The sequence below is a fragment of the Aedes aegypti genome, chromosome 3 (assembly GCF_002204515.2).
Source record: "Aedes aegypti strain LVP_AGWG chromosome 3, AaegL5.0 Primary Assembly, whole genome shotgun sequence".
NCBI classification, from domain to species: Eukaryota; Metazoa; Arthropoda; class Insecta; order Diptera; family Culicidae; genus Aedes; species Aedes aegypti.
The window spans coordinates 283228867-283254059 of NC_035109.1; the positions used below are offsets into that span (position 1 = coordinate 283228867).

A 25193-nucleotide genomic window follows, 5' to 3' on the forward strand; every position below is an offset into this window, starting at 1 on the left:
AATAGCAATCCCAGCATTGGCTAGTTGCTCACGACTGTCGGATGACAAACGACAAATGGGGTGCCGTGCACGATTTGCTACAACAATTGCCGAAGCCCGCCATTCGCAGCCCTAAGTAGGTTCACATAGTTGGTAGTTACCCACCTAATAACGTAGCAAATTGCTAGGCTTTTGTTGCAGCGAGTTGCATGAGGGAAAATTTAAAGCTGGAAAAGGCCGCTCGTAGATGACGCACGGTAACGAGAGCGAAAGGAAATTACTGGTACAATAGTTGAAAATCCCAACATGAAAAGACGGCGGCAACTGGCGGAGGAAACTGAGTCAAATTATGATCATTTATGCTCGCCTCCGACGACTTTGTTCTCCGCCATGTGGAAATATATACGATTCTTAGATTTGGTAACTGTTCTGTACAAATTTTCCCATTTTGTTCACGGCGTTGTCCTTCAATAGTTGAGCATTGTTTTCTTGTCAGACTATGCAATGTAGTATGGACATTGACCCCGTTATGACAAACAGTTGTTACAAGCTTAATCGATATTATGATATTTAACATAATTGGCAAAGGAAATTAAAGTGTGCCCGAGTTTATTACTTTAAATTTTATTGTTATCGACAATCGTGTTGTTACTATAAATATAATATTCATTCGTGTCACGATAATAAATGTTTTTTCTCTTACCATCTCCCCCTAACAGGAAACATCACCGCCGTCTTCACGACCAAGGCCAAGGGTCACGAATTGATCGACATTCTGGAGCGACAGGGCTACGAAGTGACGATCGAAATCATCGAAGGAAGTCGCCACATCCGCTCACTGGCCAACATCAACCGGTATGAACCGATACCGTCACTCGATAAACCAATTGACATTAATTCCGTTCGATTTTCATCCCTCGCAGAACATCGGTGCTGTTTGTATCGGTTTCGTTTATCGTGCTGATGATCATCTCGCTGGTGTGGCTGGTGTTCTACTACGTACAACGGTTCCGGTATTTGCAAACCAAAGACAAACAATCGGTGAGTAGGTTGTGAGCTGATTGCGACGCAGTGCTGAATGCGTTTTCTTGGTGATGTCGTTTGAAAGCGCCAATCCAAGAAAAAATGACGTAAAGCGGCGTGATTTCATACTTCCATTTCTTTACTACCCCAATTCGCAGAGACGACTGTGCAACGTAGCGAAACGAATCATTGCCAAAATTCCTACCAAGAGTATTAAATCAGATGACAAGGTAAGTTCTTCGCCAGTGGAGCATTCCGCGAAATAAACCGATTAAGTGAGATAATTGAATCAGCACATTTTTTGTCGATTTGGAGAAAAAAACGATTCATTCATGTTTAGCTATGGTTGAGGATGGGTTCTATTCATTCTCTAGTGGGGTAGATTAGAAAAAAAGGAAGTGGCAATAGCAGCTGCTATGGTGGAGATTAACTGTAAGTGGTTCCATCGGTCTCTCTTGAGTCGCGTCCGGTAGGTGATTGGATTGAGCTGTTAGATGAGGTGTAGTCTTTAGGGGTTTTTGAACTCTTTTGAAGTGGAGAAATCTGCTTAAACTGGTGGAAGTAATTGTGGACATTACTATTGAAAATGTGGAGTTACTGACTAAAAGCTTAAGGATTTTAAGTAGATGAGCCTCTTCAAAGTCAAACTTTTACTGCCTCAGCGTAAAAAGCTGGATAGTTCGGCCAACTATTATTAGCGAAGTAAACAAATTAATAGGATCTGTTGAAAATCGCTACTTGGCTGACCGTATGATACCTAGTGCATATTCCAATCGCCACATATTACACCGTTAAGATGCTGCCCATCGTTATCCATATATCTCACTTCGCAGCACAAAGCCTTTGTCAGATGCTTTGAACTTCTATTAGAACTCGCGTGTCTCTTGAGTTCGCCATAGTTGCTCCTAGAGTTTTCAATCCCGGAAACATTTCCCGAGATTCCCGTTTCCCGATAAATGATTTTCTGGTTCCCGGGATTCCCTATTTCCCGGTATTTCCGTAGTTCCCGGGTAACTCTTTTGAAATACAGAATTGACCATCTATATTCAAAAAAAAAAACAATACAATTTTCATATCATACCAAACAATGTCCTCACACGAAGGGATGCGACGTGTTTGTTAGTTAAAATATTGGTGAAAATCAACCGAAAAAAGGGAATTATTCGGGATGTAATTCACTGACATTTTGTAGGTGATTTTTGCATGGCTTAGCTCACAGCCTACTGCTTGGCAATACAACATTTGCCGGGACAACTAGTTTGCAATACAATATAAAGAAATTTTCGAGGAAACAATTTCATGATTTGAGTAGGGTTATACAGTTTTCAAGGTTTCTATTTAGTTGATTTTTATTCTAGTGTTGAAAAGATTTACTAATTGTTGGAAACTATTATTTGAACTTCATACGATTTGGTTAGAATGACCTCCATATAAAAATTTGCTTATTTCATAAACTTTTTTGGTATAAATCCTAGCAAGAAACGAAGCCAACATATATTTTGGAGGAACATAAATAAATTACTCACAAAAAGAGAGAAACAATCGTACAAATACAATAAGCTAAAATACAATATACATAAAATACGAATTAGTTTAAAAAATTACATCAAATTTGCATCATTTTAAAGGTGTTTAAGAATTTCCCGGGATCTCGGGAATTCCCGAGAAATGACAATTTTATTTCCCGTTTCCCGGGAAGTCAATTCCCGGGAATATTGGAAACTCTAGTTGCTCCATGTCCATCAGTAATCGTCTAATGAATCCTTGGTTGTTTAAGGCATTCTTCTATCACACCATAGCACATGGGTACAAAACATTGTTGATGACGGTTTGTGTCGGACGCAGAATCGATGTTAGATTACGATTGTCCAATTGTCGATCATGCTGAGGATGCTTTTCGTAAAGGGTAGAAAATATCTTCGTGGTTTCCACTAGGTACCTACTTGATACCTTGATGGATTCATCTTCTCGGTCTTGGACGATACATCTCCAGTTGCTCCGAACGTTTGGGTCGCCAGGTCCTCTTTAACTATTTACAGTTAGTGTATTCGTGGTCTTCCTTGAAGTTGCCTATCTATACCTAGTTTCCAGCTGAATATTATTTTCGCAATTATTTCTTCTGACATTCGCACTTAGTGACCAGCCCACTGAAGTCTGCCTTATGTCACATGCATTACAATATTCGCATACTCTATTGACTTGCAATTGACAGGACTGTAAGGGATGGTACACAAATTATGTCACGCTAAATTTCGACTTTTTTGATCCCCTCCCCCCCCTTTGTCACGTTTTTTGTATGAGTCCTTCAAAAATTTTGTAAGGCTTGTCACGCTTGACTTGACCCCCTCCCCCCCTTGGAGCGTGACGTAATGTGTGCATGACCCCTAAGGTCGATATCGTTGACAAAGCCAAGGAGCGTGTGCGACCGTGTGCAGTTTCTTTGTACGCCAGATCTCCCAATAGCACCCTCGTTTGCAATGTTGAACTTTAAAGTGCAATTTTGTTCGTTCAAATCATTGGATTCATACTGCTCAATATTTCATTTGACAACTTAGTCAACATGGATGCCATTCACCAGCTCAAGAACAATAAAGCTGCTTATATCGGAGCTGAACTCATAAAGATGGGCCCGGAGAGGCTGGCCATTTGTCTGCACCGGCTGATAGGCACAATCTGGAAAACAGAACAGCTACCGAGCCCAGGGAAACAGAACAGGGGCCCAGATAGCCGTAGCGGTAAACGCGCAACTATTCAGCTTGACCATGCTGAGGGTCATGGGTTCGAATCCCGCTGGTCAACGATCTTTCCGTAAAGGAAATATTCTCGATTCTCAGGGCATAGAGTATCTTCGTACCTGCCACACGATATACACATGCAAAAATGGTCAATCGGCAAAGAAAGCTCTCAGTTAATAACTGTGGAATTGCTTATAAGAACACTAATCTGAGAAGCTGGCTTTGCCCCAGTTATAATATGCCCCATCTACAAGAAAGGCGACAAGTTAGATTGTGAGAACTTTCGAGCGATCACCATTCTAAATGCGGCCTACAAAGTATTATCCCAGATCATCTTCCGTCGTCTATCACCTGTAGTAAGCGAGTTCGTGGGAAGTTATCAAGCCGGCTTCGTTGACGGCCGATCAACAACAGACTAGATCTTTACTGTATCCTCCAAAAATGTCGTGAATACCAGGTCCCAATGCATCACCTTTTCATCGATTTTAAGGCGACATACGATAGTATCGACCGCGTAGAGCTATGGAAAATCATGAACGAGAACAGCTTTCCCGGGAAGCTCACGAGACTGATAAGAGCGACGATGGAAGGTGTGCAAAATTATGTGAAGGTTTCAGGCGAACATTCCAGTTCGTTTGGATCCTAGATGCGCTAGAAGGTGTTATGCGGAGATCCGGGCTCAACAGCCGGGGTACAATTTTTACGAGATCCGGACAATTTGTTTGCTTCGGTCGAACATTTGAAAAGGTGGCAGACCTGTACACCCGCCTGAAACGCGAAGCAGCGAAAGTTGGACTGGTGGTGAATGCGTCCAAGACAAAGTCCATGCTAGCTGGTGGGGCCGAGCGCGACAGGGCTCGCCTAGGTAGCAGTGTTACGATAGACGGGGATACCAGGTCCGTCCCACTCGGGCTCAGATTGGGTACCACTTCTAGTACTGCATTTGGTCCCTTGGTAGTGCAAAAGGTACCCAAGTTTGACAGATCGCAGTACACTTTTCACGGCATTCTAGATTACCTCGTGAGCCATAAAATTTTGGGCAACTGCAAGAGACATGCTGCCGTTATACGCATAATTGTCCCATGTTACTTTTTGTGCATTTTGACTTTTTGTCATCAAACAGTTTATTTTTACGTATAGTTTTAGAAAACACCCACCAAAAATTAACTTTGTTCGGAAACTCAATGAAAAGCAAGCCAAGTCATTTTGTCCCATTGTTGAATTTCCAGACATAACTGTCCCACTACTGTATTTCTACGCATAACTGTCACACTATACAATTCGCTGCGTTGAACTAGAGAAAAATATTCAGTAGGCAGTTTTGAATTAGCTGGTGTTTGGGAAAATCGTTTTGAACATCTTTTTATGTTGGCTTTACATCCCATGTGGAACACAACCCGTTTTATGTGTTTGAATTATCGGGATGCATTCATCATTCATGCCAGCCTGAAGTCAAATTTGATTGAATTTTTCAATATCAAAATATTATTTCCCATCCGTTTTTCAATGAATTTAAGTTGAATTGTCAATCACAAAAATCTTCTAGTTTTTGGAACCGCGTTCATCGATTAGAAATTTATCGTTATTTTGGATTCAGTACTGAAATAATCCCACTTGAAGAATCAGTAACCACTTTAATTTCGAGTGGCTGGCTTGCGACAAACCCACTTCATGATTTAGCAAACGAAGTCTAAATAAAAATAGTTTGACCGACATTGGATGACTTGGTCACATGTTGGGTTGTTCCGAATACCGGTTCACTGGTGGAAGTGGCCATTATATTGGCGAATCTGAAACCTGGCTTGCGACATATCATTGTCAAAGGTGGATCAAATCAAGTCTTAAGGTGGTTCAAATGTATTTGAATGACTTGACCACATGTCGGATTGTTCCGAATTACCGGTCCCCTGGGGGAAATGGCCACTAAACTGTCGGTTCTGAAACCTAACTGGCAACATTAAACTTCATAAATTTCCAAATCAAGGCTAAAGAAGTGTAACTCAAAGGTTCTTAGATGACTTGATAACATGCCAGGTTGTTTTGGATACCCTGTTCCCCAGAGAAAGTGGCTATTATATTGGCGGTTCTGAGACTTGCGACATATCAAACATGATGAATTTGCAAATCAAGTCAAAAGAAGAATAGTTCAAGAGGTTTAAGATGACCTGACCACATACTGGGTTATTACGGGTAACTGGTTCTTCGGCGCAAGTGGCTAATATGTTGGCGGTTCTTAAATTTAATTTGCGATGTATCAAATATCATGATTTTGCAAACCGAGTCCAAAGAAATGTCAAATCGTGTGATGATTTGTATCGTGAATTTTGAGTAAACTATCAATTCCGCAGAATAACCTTGAATTCGCAGATGAGTTTTTGTCAAGCCTGTAGCTGGAAGAGTCGATATAGGAATTTATTACATCTTATAAACTCTCTAACTTAAAGGGCCCACATAGTCGTAGCGGTAAACGCGCAGCTATTCAGTAAGACCAAGCTGAGGGTCGTGGGTTCGAATCCCACCGGTCGAGGATCTTTTCGGGTTGGAAATTTTCTCGGCTTCTCAGGGCATAGAGTATCTTCGTACCTGCCACACGATATACACATGCAAAAATGGTCATTGGCATAGTAAGCTCTCAGTTAATAACTGTGGAAGTGCTCATAGAACACTAAGCTGAGAAGCAGGCTCTGTCCCAGTGGGGACGTAACGCCAGAAAGAAGAAGAAGAAACTCTCTAACTTACACATCCACTCTTTCTATCACTAACTCATACATTTTCTCATTATCACACATACAGAAAACTTTGCTTTCCATCCCATACTATAAAATCGTATTTCTTCACTTCCCCACACGTGGCTCCGTTTGGCACATGTCACTTGAGCCTTCATTGGATGCCTTAACATAGTCCTGAGGTTATACGTCCTCTACATTCGGTACAATATATACGTAAGAATGGTCATCTACAGCAGTATGCTTAGCACATAATTGGTCACTACTTTCAGTGGGACTGTTATGCGTAGAAATTGACCAAAAATCTCGTTTTTCTAGGCATAACAGTACCACTTTGAATTTCGTAGCTAAATTTACTTTATTTCCATAATCCAAACTCTTGACTATAATGAACACACTATTCTTTATACTATTGTAATGATTTTAATTTAATTTACCACACACCTGGTCAATACGAGGCCTTAATGTGTTAAAATCTTTAAACGCGTTTTTCTCGATTGCATATTTTGGAACATGGGACAGTTATGCGTATAACGGCAGCATGGAAGTCTTGAATGTGTCTTTGGGGATACGTTTGAGGTGGTCGACGAGTTCGTCTACCTTGGATCCTTGCTGACGGCTGACAATAACGTTAGCCGTGAAACACGGAGGCGCATCATTAGTGGAAGTCGGGCCTACTATGGCCTCCACAGGAAAAAAAGATTCACACCCGCACCAAATGTACCATGTACAAAACGCTCATAAGGCCGGTAGTCCTCTACGGGCATGAAACGTGGACGATGCTCGAGGAGGACTTGCAAGCACTTGGAGTCTTCGAACGTCGGGTGCTTAGGACGATCTTTGGCGGTGTTCAGGAAAACGATGTGTGGCGGCGAAGGATGAACCACAAGCTCGCCCAACTCTACGGCGAACCCAGTATCCAGAAGGTGGCCAAAGCTGGAAGGATACGATGGGCAGGGCATGTTGCAAGAATGCCGGACAGCAACCCTGCAAAGATGGTGCTCGCTTCGGATCCGGTTGGTACAAGAAGGCGTGGAGCGCAGCGAGCTAGGTGGGTGGATCAAGTGCGTATCGATTTGGCGAGCGTGGGGCAGAACCGAGGATGGAGAGATGCGGCCACGAACCGAGTATTGTGGCGTGAAATTGTTGATTCAGTGTTATCTGTTTAGATGTTAACTAAATAAATGAAATGAATGAACTTAGTCAACACTAAAGAACAGTGAGTCTAAAAGTTATATTCCCGGAATTTATCTTGGATCATTCGCAAGGTAAACAGGTCGAGCGGCCTTCACGAAAACCAGCTTGGTATTCGCCGACGAAGGACTCATCGAGCGGTCTCAGTCTGTTAAACGGGATGCGCGACAGAATTAAGCAGGACAATACTCTGTAATTGGCACATTCCAGTCTGTACCTTTTCTTATATATTGGGCGTATGATTCCATCCAGCCAACTGGAATGCATTTCTTCGTCCTCTTCTTAAGGTATTCCTTAAGAAGGTCTCAGTGATCGTCTGATAAAGCCTCTTACTTCCGTGCTTGAGCAGCGTGCTTCCCAGCAGCCTTACAGTTCTTCAGCTTGGGTCGGTGGGTCTACAGCTTGAACATCATCACCAATATTCATCCCGTTTCTAACTACATTTCAATTTTCCGTTCAATAATTGCTGAAAGTGCTCCTTGCACCTGGCAGCCACCGCTATTTTATCGGTCTGCAAATTCCCTTTTCGATTCAATATGGGGGGCACTGGTACGGCATTGTACCACGCGCCATTAATAGTTGCATAAAATCTCCGCATATCGTTCTGTTTCATGCTATCTTGAGCTTCAGTACCGCTCTCGGTTCTGTCGGGTATCGGCTACAAACATACGGCTTCAGGCTAAATTCTTTATCGTTGACCAGTGCCAATCACTTCCCGCGTCGTTGTTGTTACAGCTTCGTTGTTCTGGAACTCGTGGCGCTAGATAATCGCGCCAGAATGTTAGCTACACACGCGCATGACGGCACCATAGTAGCATGTTGAAACAAACTATTGAGAGTGGTACAGGTCCAAAGCCCTGATAAAAGTTGATGGTTGTGATGGCCATGACCGTGATCATCGTGTAAAGAACAAATGGAAAATGCTGTGTTGTGTCAGCACCGAGGAAACAGCCTATCTAGAGACCCTGGTTAGTAGACTGGCCCATCTTAGTATGGGAGAAAAATAAAGTTGTATAATTCCACGGGGCACCCGCCAGGATTATTCTTTAGGATTAGAGGAAGACTTCCTGAAAGTTTCAGCTCATTTGGTCGTTCCATGAGCTGGCGCAATTGAATTGAAGTTAATATGGGATTTTCAGCTCCAACATATAGGAAACAGCACATCATCACCTGTTTGAATCAGGAAAATTGTTGATCGCGTTCAATTGAACCCAGAATGTCAAAAACACTACTTGATACTATAGCAAACAATATTGTAGAAGGTTGTATGATGATTAAAATTGATAAAGTTGGTGTTTTAACTATCTGAAGTAGATTTGCAATATTGCATAGTATTCCTTCAACTTAGCTGGGTGGTAGCCACTAAGCGCATCATAGCCACCTATGACGCTGGGCGAGCTGCGGCACAAGGTGCATGCACATGTGTGATTGTACGGGAGTGCTGATCTATGCCTAACTTTTAACAACTGAAAGCCTAATGAAAATGAGCTTAAATCCAGATACAACCTTCGGCAACTATGTTCATTAGCGTATCAACTAGTGAATTTGTCATTCTGGGTTCAATTGAACGCGATTAACTAGTGTACGAGACGAAACAGTGACATACGGTCAATTTCCAATATATTTGAGACGAATATTCCATACAAACTTTGAATTGAATGCGCCAGCTGGGGGAGCAACCAAATGAGTTGAAATTTTGAGAGAGCTTTTTTCTTACTCTAAGGCTCATATCTAGGGGGTGCCCCGTTGAATTTTACAACTTTCTTGTTTAAGGGCCAGTCTACTGGTTAGGTGGCCTATCGAAGACTCTTCACCAACCGAGAAAGGCAAAAGTAGAGCGTCAAAGTACCGACCTCAATTTTTACCTGATTTTTTTCTCGCTTAAACGAGCAGTTTGCAATGGAGAACTGATAATATTTCGAATTTTCAAAAAAAAACCTCAATGCGGCCGAACATGCTGAAGAATTTCCGACCGCTAATGCTATAATTAAAAAGCACTACGTCGACGATTATCTTGACAGTGCTGAAACCATCGACGAAGCTGTGCAACTGGCGAAGGAAGTATGAACCGTTCATTCCCGAGGTGGTTTTCATATAAGGATGGCCGATGGCCAACGCAGAGGAAGTCCCCGACGGGTCGGGGAACCCAACAAAGCTACGTCGTAGCAGCTAAACCTGGATATAAGCAACACAACTGAACGTATTCTAGGGATGCTGTGGTGATCCGAGAAGGCTGAGTTCACCTACTCTACGAGCATGGAAGTAATTCTTAACTACCAACCAAGCGCACAGTAGGGGCCTAGATAGTCGTAGCGGCAAACGCGCAGCTATTCAGCATGACCATGCTGAGGGTCGTGGGTTCGAATCCCGCTTGTCGAGGATCTTTTCGTGATGGAATTTTTTTCGATTCCCTGGGTATAGAATATCTTCGTACCTGCCACACGATATACACATACAAAAATGGTCAATCGGCAAAGAAAGCTCTCAGTTAATAACTGTGGAAGTGCTCATAAGAACACTAATCTGAGAAGCAGGCTTTGTCCCAGTTCGGACGTAACGCCAGAAAGAAGAAGAAGAAGCGCACAGTTCTGCGGCGAACCAAGTATCCAGAAGGTGGCCAAAGCTGGAAGGATACGATGGGCAGGGCATGTTGCAAGAATGCCGGACAGCAACCCTGCAAAGATGGTATTCGCTTCGGATCCGGTTGGTACAAGAAGGCGTGGAGCGCAGCGAGCTAGGTGGGCGGATCAATTGCGTATCGATTTGGCGAGCGTGGGGCAGAACCGAGGATGGAGAGATGCGGCCACGAACCGAGTATTGTGGCGTGAAATTGTTGATTCAGTGTTATCTGTGTAGAAGTTAACTAAATAAATAATAATAAAATAATAATAACACATTCCTATCAGCAGCTGTTAAAAATAACAGAAGTTGATAAAATTTTGTTATCAAGATGGCTTTGCTCTCAACTTGTTTTATTTTAGTAACACATTTATAACAACATTCGTTATATTTTTGATATCGCATTTATAAGTTTGTTACAAATAACATCCGATGTCATAAACAGTAATATAGGGTAACGTATATAATTTGGACATGCATATAATTTGGACAGGCTAATCGTTCTATGCTTATTTCCAATGAGATGGTGGAGTATACATGTACGGAAATCATGTATTTTATTGTTAATACACTATGCTACTTATTAATGATGACCATTTTCATAACAATTACAAATTGGCTTCAAAAACATAAAAATTGTAAATTGTATCTACAGAACATCTGTGAAACCTACGAATGCAAGAGGATGTGCATTTCAAGAACATACATTAAATGCAATAATAGCGCTCAGAATTAGCATTCATAAAAAGTTTGAAAGTGGAAACATGATTAAATATGTCTAAAATTAAAGCTAAGTTCATCTAAAATCTTAACATGAGTATATATGGCATAAATCAGGGGTTGTCCAAAATAGATTATGATTTTTGTTCAGTTGATATAATTTGACCATCTGATGAAACACACTGGAATGTCGCATGCATGCAAACTTGCAGGCGTTTTTTCGAGGATCTGATGATATTTGTTTGCTTTAATTGAAATTATTGATTTTCACCAATATACTCATCCAATAAGCGAAAAAATGCTTAAGTCACACGTAATCTCTTACAGTATTATGATATGATCGTCTTTTCAAGAAACCATTGTATGGATATTGAGATAACGCCTCTGTCCAAATTATATTCACATGAGGGTGTCCAAAATGTATATTAGGTGTCCGAAATGCATGTCAGACAGGCTGCCAAAAAACGCTATTTTGGAAGCTAATACTACAGTTTGTAAGCTTTTTCTCCCCAGAAATTCAAGGTACAATGCGACATTAAGCATATAAGCAACATTGCTTAATAAAATATGTGTATTTAATGCAGTTAATCGATCGCCGTTTCCAGACATATCCTTAGCCTGTCCAAAATACATAATTTACCCTACACTCAGAAACACGGATATTCACAGAATGACTAAATTTTAGTAATTTATGACTATTTTCTATCTGCCTCTCTTTCATCCTGCAGGGAATTTTATTCCTATTTGTCAATTCGCCTGGGTTGGAGCATCGCTAAGCTTCAACCCAGGCGAAATGGCATTTAAGTGTAGAAATTCACAGCAGAATGAAAGAGAGGTAGATAGAAAATAGTCATTAATGCATAAACTTTAGTAATTCTGTAACTATTTTTTATTTCTGAGTGTAGTTTGCAAAAATTTTGTTATTTTGTAACATCCTTGCAACACATTCTGTAATAATTTTGATGTAGTTGTAACAGGGTTTGTTATGTTTTAGTTTAATTTGTTAGAATTTTCGTTATTTTAACTACTAACGGTACATGTTTTATAACAACTGGTGATACAAAAAAATCATATCAGGGGAACACATTCTGTTATAATCTTGTTTCTTCCGTCTGGTCGGGATTACCAGACGACTGACTTGCTGGTCGGCTTGCTCTAACATGCTCCTGATTTTCGAATACCGTAAAACGAGGTAGCTTTGATAGTTGTTTCGAAAAAAAAATATTATATAACTGAATATATCTATTGAATATCATGTTTCGACATTGAAATCATCAATAATCATTCGTTTTGGAATATAAGTAAGAATAATTTTAACAAAATCCAATTAATTTTGTGAAGTACAGGGGATAGGCAAAATGATTGAGATAGGCAAAATTTTGCCCAAATTCAAATGCTTATAACTTTATGAAAAATGAATGAAATTGGATGCATCTGGAAGCAGTCGACGGCAAATTTGGTCCAGTTTTAGGAACTTCCTTGGCCATGCATATTGGCCACTGGACACCGGAGATGTTCCGGATTTTCTGAGCTCATGTCCAAATGTCATTTTTTCTGTCGCTTGTATTTTTGTGCGGTGTAAAGTTAGATAGATGTTTGCAATTTTCCTAGAAACTAGAACTACCCGGTCAACCAGTCAGTGATTTTCGATAGCGATCGATATAGATTCGTTTTGAACCGTTAGCGATCGCCATCGATGGTTAAAGATCTATAAATAATTATGAAGACTGGTTGGTCGGGTAATAGGAAGTTGAATGCCACCGGACGCATTAAGATTGGTTGGAAATCTTCAGAAATATGACCATTTCCGTAAAACTGGTTCCGGAAAGCATGGTCAGTCATGTTTATATTTCCAATCATGTAAATATTATCCGGAGCTATATCCAAGCGGACACCAACCTTAAAAATGATGTTTCCTGCAGCGTATTCAGAACCATTAGATGCACAGACCACTCTATAGAACGTTCCAGGTGCCCTGGGGGAAGTGGTCAATTAGGAACATATCCGTAACCATATCAATATGGGCATCAAACTTCATTATTTTCAAAGGTTATGCTTTCCGAAGCATTTCCAGCATCACCGGCTGCCATAACCACTTTATAGTAGGTTCCAGGTGCCCCGGGGGATGTGGCCAATTCGGAACATCTCCGGTGTCCAGTGGCCAATATGCATGGCCAAGGAAGTTCCTAAAACTGGACCAAATTTGCCGTCGACTGCTTCCAGATGCATCCAATTTCATCCATTTTTCATAAAGTTATAAGCATTTGAATTTGGGCAAAATTTTGCCTATCTCAATCATTTTGCCTATCCCCTGTATATAAGGCGTTGCATACCTGTAGGTGTTTAACGTTATGTGGAAAATTCTGACCTTGATTACAAAAGTGGTCCCAATTAGTACAGAGGCAATCACATCACTGCAGTTACGCCCTTATGGCGCCCTTATGGTACTGAACGCGAGATATATTTCTGTAATACTTCAGGATAAAACTTTTCTCAGGTCGAGTATTGCAAAACTTTTGGTAGGTGATATGATTGCCTCTGCACCTTCAAACTAGAATTCGCTTACAGATCTCTGAGCAAATTTCAAGAAACTGGAAACTGATTCTAAAAGTTATTTTTTATGGGACAACTAACTAGGTCTGCTTCTGCAACCTAGTGTTTGAAATATCATTCTCCAAGTCTATAATTGATTTAAAATTTAGCTGATTATATTTCTGACTAAGTATTGCATTCCTTTTCTTGAAGTGATTCCAATTCAGATTGTTCATAAGCTGAAGTCACATTGAAGCCACTAATACGACTTCAAAAGTAGATACTTCTTTGTTGGTGCACAATGAAAAATGTCAACGATTCAATTATTTCACTATTATAATACAATGTATAACAATGGAATTGTATCGCCCCAACAGGAAATCGACAACGATTGTTGTGCCATTTGCATCGAGCCATACAAAGTGACGGATGTGATACGCGTTCTTCCCTGCAAGTGAGTATCCCGTAGCGTATTCCAAAAACCATCGCCCTCAACCGTTCTCCCTTTTCCAGGCATGAATTCCACAAGACCTGCATCGATCCGTGGCTGCTCGAGCACCGCACCTGCCCGATGTGCAAGATGGACATCCTCAAGCATTACGGCTTCGTGGTGGGTTCCTCACACGGTTCCTCATCGTCCTCGTCTTCCTCGTCCGCCCAGAACAATCCCATCATAGCCGATTACTTTAGCGTAGCACCCCCGCCGCCCCCCTCCAACAGTTCGACCATCACCTCGGCCACCAGCGGGGCAACCCCAGCTGCTGTCTCCACCACAAATCGCGTGCTGGTTGCCGGCGGGGATGGCAGCAGTAGTAATAGCAATAGTAGTAGTAGTACTGGTAGTTCCTTGGAGCCAGATCAGATCGTTACGATCATTATCAACATCAATAGCGGGCCGGCTGATAGTAGTAGCACCTCGCTGGCCATACCTGGGGGAAGTAGTGGCGGCAGCAGCAGCAGTAGTAGTAGCAACAACTTGATGACGACAGCGACTACGACGACGACGACTACAGCGACTATGACGGAAGGTAGCAGTAGACAAATTACGGACGTCTGATAAGCAAGCAGCTGGAATCAGCTTTTGACCGGGCACAGGAGGAGAAGGAAGCGGGTTTTCCTAATCATTTAATTTATTCACGCGCACACGATTCGAGTGCGTTCCACGTGTGAGTTTTAAGTTTTAGGCTAAGTTATGTACTGTGTATAAACTAATGACTCCACGGTGCTTCATTTGCCGTTGTTATCTAGAAAAAAAATAGCTGTCGATTCGAGTTTGTTCATATAGTTGATGTATACATTTGAAGCGAATTTCGAAAAATCTTCAGACGAAATTTTGAGGCGCCTTTTGAAGGCGTAACGTCAAAATGTCTGATTTAAAAATCGGCCATTTTAAGGGTTACTTCTTCAAAATGTCGTAACTTGGAATTTCGTCGAACGATTTTTTTTAATTGCTCAAGAGGTGTACAACATCTATATAAACAAACCAGTGTTAAAAAAATCGATCGCTATTTTTCTTGCTAATAACGACAAACGAAGCACCGTGCGACGCCCGAGTGACTCGTGGACGCTAAGTTTTAGTACCCGAAGGGGGTTTGCTCCAGGATTTCTGAGAGATCTAGATGCTTAGACCCCCACCCTGAGTAATTGAGAATTCCTCCACCACAACGGCGAACGTGTGGAAACTGAAGTCAATCAATTCAACAGAAGGGAAGGAAGCTTTGTAAATAGCACATGGTAAGCTCATCGTTTAGGTTTTAGTTCATTAGATTCGTGACCGGGAGAGATGAATCCGGTTGCGTGATCAGTTAGATAGGCGATAGGCGACTTATTCAGACGAGAAAGTCAATGTTTTACATTTGAAGTACAGTGATGAATTCGAATCCTGTTGGTAGAATAAACGAATTAATAATGACTACAACGACTAATGCGCAGGTGACTACAGGACTGCCTAAGGTTAATGCAATAAGGATGACATGAAGAACATTCTGAATCAAGGACAGACAATACTGATCTGGTAATGCACTATAGTTAGTAGTTTTTCCAGATCGCAATCAAATTATTTCCACCATTCTGTTTTGAGTTCTACAAATTTCGCTACAATTCCAGTGCCATTTAATTAAGCTGAAAGCTCAATCACCGCATTAACGCCAATAGATAGGATCAACAGGCACCAGACACCTTTAAACGACCTCCAGGTTAGGCCGTGGGACTGTAGGGTGGTTCAAAATATCGGTTTTTGCTCAACACCGAGCTCAATCGATTTAAGGTCAGTTTATGAGCATGCTCCCAAAATTTGAGCTCATTTGGATGAAAACAGCGACTACTTAAGCCCTTCGAAGTTTGTGATTTTTCCAACTAATTTCATTTGAAATCCATCGCTCGGTTTGCACCATCATCATCTGGTGATCATGTTGCACTATACAGTGTTTCATGCAACAAAACAGTGTTTCGTGCAACATAACCCACAAATGGCGGTAGTGTGAAACGTCAAAAACGAAAAAAACGATTCGCGCGCCTCTGAGTGTAATAAAGGTCTAAACGCAATGATAGCGGAACGGCAACGGAAAGCGGAACCGATTCGTCAGCATGAATCACACCATCTTGACAGAGCTGTCAGCGAATGAAAGTGAACCAACACTAAGTCGACAAGTATGTTTAGTTCATGCTGGCGAACCGGTTCCGCTTTCCGTTGCTTTACCGCTATCATTGCGTTTGGGAATTAAGGTTTGAAACATGGCAAATTCTAAATAATCGTTAAATAAGTGGTCGATGAAAATTTCTTCATTGAAACGTCTGTTCGTCTGTGCCTTCATGTTTTCCTTCAAGAACATCTTCAGGAATTTCAGCAGGGATTCCTTATAAGTATTCAGGACTTAAAAAAAATCATGCGCATATTCAGGATTTTTTCCAGAAATATCGTTAATTATTCGGCCAGGTAATCATTGGAGTATTCCAACTGCGAATTCTTCAGACATTCTACTAGGTAGCCCTCTACGTATATCAGTTATGTATCATTCAATCTTTTAAGATTTTTTTCAAAATGATTCCAGGAATTTTTCAAAAAACATCCTTTAATAGTTCTTTTAGAAGTTTGCCAGAGATTCTTCCAAGAATTCTTACAAGAATCCTCCAGCACTTTCTGAGCTTCCAGCTGGGGTTTTCTAGAGATACTTTCATAAATTATTCCAGGGGGTGTTCTATAAATTGCTCAAGCGGTCCTTTTAAAAAACAATCCTGTACAGGGATTGAAATATGAGAAAATTGATTTTCCAGGGAACGCATAATGATTTTCTTGAAGATTTCTTTTGAGGACATCTCCAGGAATTCATCGTGGACTTTTGTGGGATTTCTCTCAATAGGTCTGCTTGATTTCTCTAGGAATTTCTTAGAAAAGGTTTCAATGGATTCTTCCAGGATTTGTTCCACAGCTTTTTACATTTTCTTTTTTTTTCAGGAATTCCTTTAAGAAATTTTTCAAGGGTAAGAAGGATTCTTCATAAATTGTACCAGTTTTTTACATAATTATATTTTATTTTTTTCGTGGCCTACTTAAAAATAGGTGGCGAATCCTGGTGCAGGTATTCGTATTTCCAGTATTCGCCACCCTATTTTTCAATATAAAATCAAAGTTTCTAACCAGTTCTAGTATTTTTCCTGCTAAACATGGATTGAAAGCTTTCTCATTAGGGGGATTCATTAATTACGTAAGACAATTTTCGGGGTTTTTCAACCCCCCCCTCCCCCCATGGTAAGATTTTTTGTATGAAAATTAAAAATAAATTGTATTCCGCTTAAGAAATCTGAAACCCCCCCTCCCCCCATAAACCCTTACATAATTAATGGACAGCCCCTTACGTATTGACAGGATTCAAAAGTCGTTTGATTTATTATAAGTTTACTTAGGATTGCGAATACTGGCACCCTATTCGTTCACGAAATATTCCAAAGAAAATTCTTCAATCTTTGTTCAAGATTTAAATATGAATTTTTCTTGTGATTTCTGCGTAGAATGCCACCTAAGCGCCCTTCAGAATTGTACCCAGGATTCAGTAATTTCTTCAGGAATGTCTTCATCCTAGAAATGCACAAGAAAGGGATGATATACAAATTATGTCACGCTAATTTCGTTTTTCCTGGACCACCTTCCCCTCCTCTTTTTCTTGCTTTTTATTGATCTTTTGATGATTTTGTAAGGACATAATAAGAGAAACCTCAAAGCTTGAGCCAAACTTATTAAAAGTTTAAAGTGGCATAAATGGCTTAAAGGTGAATTCTCAAGTGATTAAATATGACCTTAGTAAACTCTTCATAACTTTGATGTTTTCTAATAGTTTTGGCATCATTCTCTGCAGAATTAAATTTATTAAAAATTTGTTGAACATCAAATATGACTAACATCAAAACTTTTCTCAGTTAAAAGCGGTTTTCTCATCAAATTTTTTCCTCATTTTATCTTTGTCTGACCATATCTTCATGAATACGAAACCGATTCAAAAAAAAATCATATGCTTTTGAAGCAAGTTTTGTTGTTCTACAGTTGTAGGCAACACATTTAATGAACAAACTGTTTTGATTTTTTTTATTAAGCAAAAACTATTGAAAAAGGTGACTTTTATCATAAAAAAATATCAAATTTCTCCATAGTTTTTTTCACCAGAAATATTTATTATTTAACCGAGTTGAATTGTGCATATATATTTTGATAAATGCGAAAATGTTTTTGTTCAAACAAGCAACAAGCAACTATCCTTTCTAAAGGTTTAATAAATGAGAAAAACACTTTGGTATTAACCTTCAACCATCAAAAATAAAAAAAAAAATTATTTCGTTAAAAATTCATGTTTTTGGGTAGTTTTTGTTAAATGACGAAATCAAAACAATGTTTAATCAACATGTGAAATTTATACTTTTGAAAGTCAAATAAATTATCTTCGAAAGCATGTAAAAATATTTGGAATCGATTGAATATTCATTAAGTTATGGTCAACAATATTGATTTCTTTTAGGAAAATAAGGAAAAGTTTGGAGAAAACTACATCAAACTGAGACTAGTTCAACTTTAAGATAAATTAAATGTTCTACAAACTGTTCAGAATTGAATTTGAAGAGAATGATGCTAAAAGTTTTAAATTTATTAGAAGACAACAAAGCTATGTAAACTTTTAGCTTTGAATTCTCCTTCAAGTCACCATCTAAATCTTTATATTTTGGCTCAAACTTTGAAGTTTGTCCACTGACTAAACTGACGTGACTCTCGATTGCAGACGGTAACCGAAAATATACAACGGTCAATTCAAATGATGAGTGGTCGCAAATGTCAAACTGATGCAACGTCAATAGTACGAAGGTGACATTTATACAACGAGCATCTTCATCAGTCAAACCAAACAATACACACTGGTTTCAAACTAGGAAGGTATGAGTAAAATACTAAATCTAAAATAAACTAAATCAATTTCGTATGATGCATTTTAGTTTTGTCAAAACTATCGACAATCATGTGAGTCTGATTCTAAAGCAATATATTTGAGCCAAGAAAATTTTATTTCGTAAAGGAAAGCTTAGATTTTTGTATTCTCTATTTCCCAAACATGATTAAATATATTCCTCGTATTTTTACCCGAACATGTGTAGTTTTTCCTCGGAGTGCTAAAGATTTGTCCGTCAAAGTGTTTCTTTACAAAAACCACCAGGTGGAGTTAGTGTTCCAACGTATTTTCATTCAAATAATTGGCTATTATTCATGAAGCAAAATGCTCTAGCCACCACGTCAGTTTAGTCAGTGGTTTGTCCTTTAACATGATTTGAATTCAGAAGAGGACGCGGGTTTTTGGCATTGACAACTTGCAGAAAAAAAAGCACGCGCCACGCTTTTTTTTCAGGAATTCCATCAAACATTTTTTTTAAGAATCCTTCCAGGAGCCTACTGGAAAATCTTAATTTTTCGTAGATCTTCCATTCTCATTTTTGACTGATTCTTTGGAAGATTCTGTGCAGACTGTTAATCAAAATTTTGAATAGTGTCTAGTACACTCAGGCAAAAATACTAACAAAGTTCATTATTTTCACTTATGTTTATTAGCCACAAGAAATCGGTAAACATTTCATTACTTCGCCTTATGAATTCATTCAAATTATGCCAATGTGATTTCTTGCTTATTTCATAGACTAGCATTATGAACAATGACATAAAAATTTATGGATTCAATACTTCAGCAGTATGAAGTACTTACCTTTTTATGACGAAAATTATTATTAACAGTATGTTGTTCAATCGGTATATTGATGAAATTTTTGATGCATTCTTCTTCTACCTGCTGAGAAATTAATTAGCAAAAGTTCAGGAATACGGAATTTCGTAATAAAAGTTCGCTTTTACTAGTTGGTATACGAAGCAGAGATTCGAAAAATGTACAATTGATATAATCACCTGTCTGATGAAGTATAATTTATTTAATGAAATATGATCTGAATCATCATTATCTATTTATTCAAAAATAATTTTACAAATAATGCAATTTTTCATTTCAACAAAAAGTGCGTATTGTCATTTTTAATCTTGCTTCCTTTAGTTTTATTATGCAGGGTGAAAACGGTAGCGGTGATTTTGAGGTGCTATCTGGTTGGGTATTCTTAGAATCATACATATTTCGTCAGGATTTTCTCTTTTTCTATTTCAATCTCCTGCTGCTGCTGAGAATTGAAATTCTTGCTGAAATTCTACGTTCGTTAATATATTTACTAAAAGATTACCTTTGAAAATATCGAGGCGTCTGTTAGTGAATCTGCAATCAGCACTTCGTGCTACAAAGCAAGTCGTTACACGTTTTCATAATAACAGCCTTATAATTTTTTCACACTAATGACAACATTGGAAATCATAAGGCGCACAATGAAATTTGCAATTGTCCATTATGCTCTCAATTATTTTATCAATTATGATTATCATTTTGATGTAAATGACTAATAACAGCAATGAAAATCATAAGGCGCGCATTGAAATGTGTAATTGTTCATTAAGTTCAGCTTTCCAATCGATTATGATTATCATTTCAATGGAAATGACTAATAACAGCAATAAAAATCGTAAGGTGCACAATGAAATTTGTAGGCATTCATTATGTTCAACTATTTTCTCAATTATGAATCTCATTTCAATGGTATGAAATCCATATTAGCCTTTTGAAATTGTTTTTTATAGATTTTTCAAGGCTTCATAAGGGAGAATTTATGAAGTTCGTTAATTAATTTGCCTGAGTGTAAGATTTTTTTCAGAAGCCGGGTTGTTTGGAGGACTCCAAAAGTTCATGAGGAATTCTATCATGATTTATATATTTTATAAATATGAGAATTTTTGGCAATTGATTAGAAATTGAAGTACAGGATTAATTCGCATATTGATTTTCTTCATCGGCCAGAGGGGATTTGGTATAGCCCATGAAAGCTTGTGCAGTCTCAGTTTTCATCAAAACCATCGCAAATTTTAGGAGGACACTCAGAATCGGACCTAGAATCGAATAAGCTGTGTGGAGTGAATACGATATTTTGAACCAACCTAGTGAGACAATCATTCAAACGGTCACCGCTCTTAGCTCCATCCAGGCAGATCGCACTTAATTTCGAATTTAGCTAGTATTTGGAGACAATCAATGTACTTCATGGAGGAAGCGATCACATCGTATAGATAACCTAAAATTACACACACAAGTATAACATATAAGGAACGAGAGAACAATTTTTTTAAGCGTAAGCTTCTGTGATATATCAACTGAGACATAATTAGAGTACACATTTAAGGTCTGTATGAACAAGCTCCTTGCTACGGATACTACTTACTACTGCTACCACCTACTTTTAGCTATTTCCAACAGGGCGCCGGCAGGATGGTGAGGGAAGGTGCGACTCTTCTATCCCTTTCCCACCCAATTAAACACCAAGCTCAATGGGGGCGGATCCGATCGAGGATCCTTCCAATAAACAAAATTGTGTTTTAGATATATTTAGTGCTTGAAATTCTTTAGTTATGTTTGATTTTGAAATGAGTTTTTGGTGGAGTTTCTATATTTTTACTTATCCATTTCCGTTTCCGTACAAATTCAATTCTGAGCTAGAGACACAAAGTAGGCAAGAAGCTTGCGCTTCGTCAACAACTAAACACGCAAAACACAAACAACACACTTCTTTCGTTGTCAGTATAGTTAGTTAGGCATCCCTAGTATGAGTGCAATCAATTATCTTAATTATTTGTTTTGTGTCATACATTGAGACAATAAAAAGTGGTTAAACTTTAAACCTCTAACACTTACACACATAATTTTTCCATTGCGATCCTTTTGCGCTAATGTTTCTCCTCTTCCGTTGCAATAGACATTATTTCTTCAGCGATCGCTTTTGCATGCCCCTTGTATCGTTTCCGTAACGTCTGTCTGTCGCGGTGTCGTGTTATGTAGCGCGAGAGAGCGTCGTGCAACATCGCCAGCTGGTAACATACACTCACTGAACGAAATCTCCCGCCATGCATTGAATGATTTTTGCCTCATCCGAGCCCCAAACCTATTTTCCGACACAAATAGAATGATTTTCATTGTCGTCAAAATCATTTGTTTACAAATCACACCGAATGAAAATCATCCAGCCTTGAAACGATTTTTTTTTTCTATAATAAAATCAAAATTGAATGATTGTCGTTCACCAATGTAAACAACCCTTATCACCTGTTAGTTCATATTTACCAATTCAAATAAAAAATAAATAATTGCTCATTGTCGGTGGTTTTGCACATATCACTATTTATCTTGAACTATAAGACCATATAAATACATATAATAACAATTCACAAATAACTGAGTATCCTGTTGGTTTCCTGCAACACACCTAATTAAAACCAGCATGATGCGGCTGCTCCTTGAGTACATGCGATGAATAGTTCTTGATTCCTGTAAAAGTAATGGACAGACACTACAATTATAGTTGTTCTTTGATAATTCCACCATAGAATACAAAATTACCTTCAAAATCCAAGAAGAAACTTTGATTTGCTTTGATCCTTGTTGCTTCCGCCATGTTTTTCAGAAGATTGACAAGGATGATTGGAAATCTGGAATCATTAACACTCCAAATGACATTTTGGACTGTTATTGAATGATTTTTGATTCGGGGCATCGTAGAAAAGAAAACCCGTCATAAGTTACATGTTATTCATTTGTTTCCATGTGATTCAATTATATGCTTAATGTCATACAGATGCGCACCAAAAATCATCGAAACATTGGATGATTCTAGTTCTATAGACGGTGGATGCATCATATTCTTTCATAATCATTCAAAATGAGGATTATGATGATTTGCAGTCAAGTGAATTGAAAATCATTCAATTCATGGCGGGAGATTTCGTTCAGTGTACACACTTGCATACATCGCTGGGTCGAGCGGGTTTCGGTCTTCACTGCTATAAATGTATACATTTACGAATGCGGGTTCGTGACTTCACTGAAACGACTTCTTGTGATGTTGCATGCAACATGCCTACGGGAGTGTTGCGTCATTATTGAACATCAATTGCGTCGCGTTGATTGTATCGGAGCAAAATTTAATCCAAATTGGATGCTTTTATTCATTTGGTTTTAGTGTAAAAATGTGATTTGAAGAACAGCAGTGAATCGACTGATGCAGCAACGATTTCAGTTCAGTTTTGATCACCCAGTAGTGTAAGTTTATTTTTCTTTCGCTTTTTAATTAATAATTGATTTAATCAAGATGTAGTACTAACAAATTTATTACCATTCTAATAACATTTTATCACTAACGAAAAATCAAAAAAAAAAAATTATGTGGGGATATGAGTATTTATTAAATTATCATTGAATGACTATATCTTAACTTCATCCTTGTTACCGTAATTTCGGGTGAAATTGATCACTTTTCACTGTTTTCCATGTCTGTTTTCTATGATGTTGCCAATTCCAAACAACAATGCAGGAAAACAAGTACGACGGTGAGCTTCATTGGTTTATATACTCAAATTTTCATACAGTTGTGATTTTAGTGCTGAAAATCGTCTCTAAAATAAAAAAATCAAGGAATTCAATTTCGGGGTGAAATTGATCACCTTATTGTTAGTTTTGAAAACAACTTTACTTATTTAATTCGAGCCTCCTGAATCCAAATATGCTTGCCAAATTCTTAACAATGCAAAATTTATGGAAATAATTAACAATTAATTTTCAGCAATACCGCAGAAAACGCCTAAATGTAGGCAATTCCCGAAGGATCTATACAAAAATTCAATTATTACAACAAAATGAACAAATTGGTACGAATTTTGATGATAAAATTCGTTTTGGGGATATATTTCAAGCATCCTTACAAATTTTCAGGTTGACACCAAGTCCAAATTCTTGTTTAAAACTATAAGTTTATTGATGTCTGCCAATACCACACAGAACACGATTATGGAATTTCCTATTATTTTAATAGAAATAAACATTCCATAACACTAAAAGCTTCACCGCATGCAATTTGACAGTAGTTAAGACAAACAACGTTCATTTACATAGGTTGCATTGGTTTCTGTGCTCTATTAGAGGGAAATAAAATCGTGTGACATAGTGATCAATTTCACCCTACTGATCAATTTCACCAGAATTTACGGTATCTGAACTCTTTGTCAAATGGGCGCTCATCATCCTTATTGTAACAAAACAAAAAGAATACATTCACTCTAATGTACAGCTTTAGTTCAAATCAAAACTATAATGTATTTTCATTTCAAAGATAAATTACATTCACATGTACTTCACATGTTTTACATACCTTTAAGGAATCTTCAGCAGAAACACGAATCGTATGACAGAATAACGAATATTATAAATTTTGTAACTCGCTATACAGTTTGAAACTGCCCTTTGTGCAAGAAGAATGTCAAAGGATACAAACTCTAGTGGAATTAAATGGTATAGTACTAAATTCGGTTTTTCATCTACTTAAGAGAATGTGTTTTGGTTAGTATATTTTAAAATTGATGTCAAGCTTAAACACATAATACTATTGTATATTGTAAAATGATCAAAATATTAAGTTTAGTTAAAAAAAAGTTACCACTATATATACAATAAATCTAGTCATTGCCAATTCTATAGTATTTTAAATTGAAACATTTTTAATCCTTCTTCAATATTGTTTTGTACTTAAAACGCACATATTTTTAAATTTTCTGAATGCAAGAAACGCGTAAAGTCTGCGTGTTATCGGAAAATCTTATCGAAGAAAGTCTGTGAAAACCAAACAATATGCTCTCCAAATCAGTTGAGTTAAAATCACATACCCTGAGAAAGTTGGTGATGCTTTTCATGACATCTTTTCGACGGTCGGTGAACAACAAACTCGCAACTTGGCATCAAACAGCTATATAAACATTTTCAATACTATGGACAGATGCAACTTCTTTCTATTTTTGTGACCTAAGTCGAAGGCCTAGGTATTTTCAATCATTAGCAATTTGGGTGCCACAAAGGCAACCAGAATTGATGAATTTCCAATAGCTTCACTGAAGCAAAAATCTGCGCACCTTTCCGGCATATTGGCAGATTGTTTTAACAGCAGTAGGGTAGATGTACTAATAGTGGAGGTACTAAGCACGATTGAACTTCATTTAATCGCCTTATTT

General features: G+C 38.5%; 1 protein-coding gene across 3 annotated transcripts in view; it reads left to right on the plus strand.

The window, feature by feature from the left end:
- The window catches only part of LOC5576142 (protein goliath), a 225922-nt gene that overhangs the window by 195098 nt on the left and 5631 nt on the right, over positions 1–25193 (plus strand). For all 3 annotated transcript variants that reach the window (XM_021854308.1, XM_021854309.1, XM_021854310.1), the window contains 5 exons: positions 699–834; positions 903–1020; positions 1161–1232; positions 13906–13982; positions 14042–14138. In XM_021854308.1, coding sequence (XP_021710000.1) covers positions 699–834; positions 903–1020; positions 1161–1232; positions 13906–13982; positions 14042–14138 — 500 coding nt within the window. The remainder of the gene's footprint in view (positions 1–698; positions 835–902; positions 1021–1160; positions 1233–13905; positions 13983–14041; positions 14139–25193) is intronic.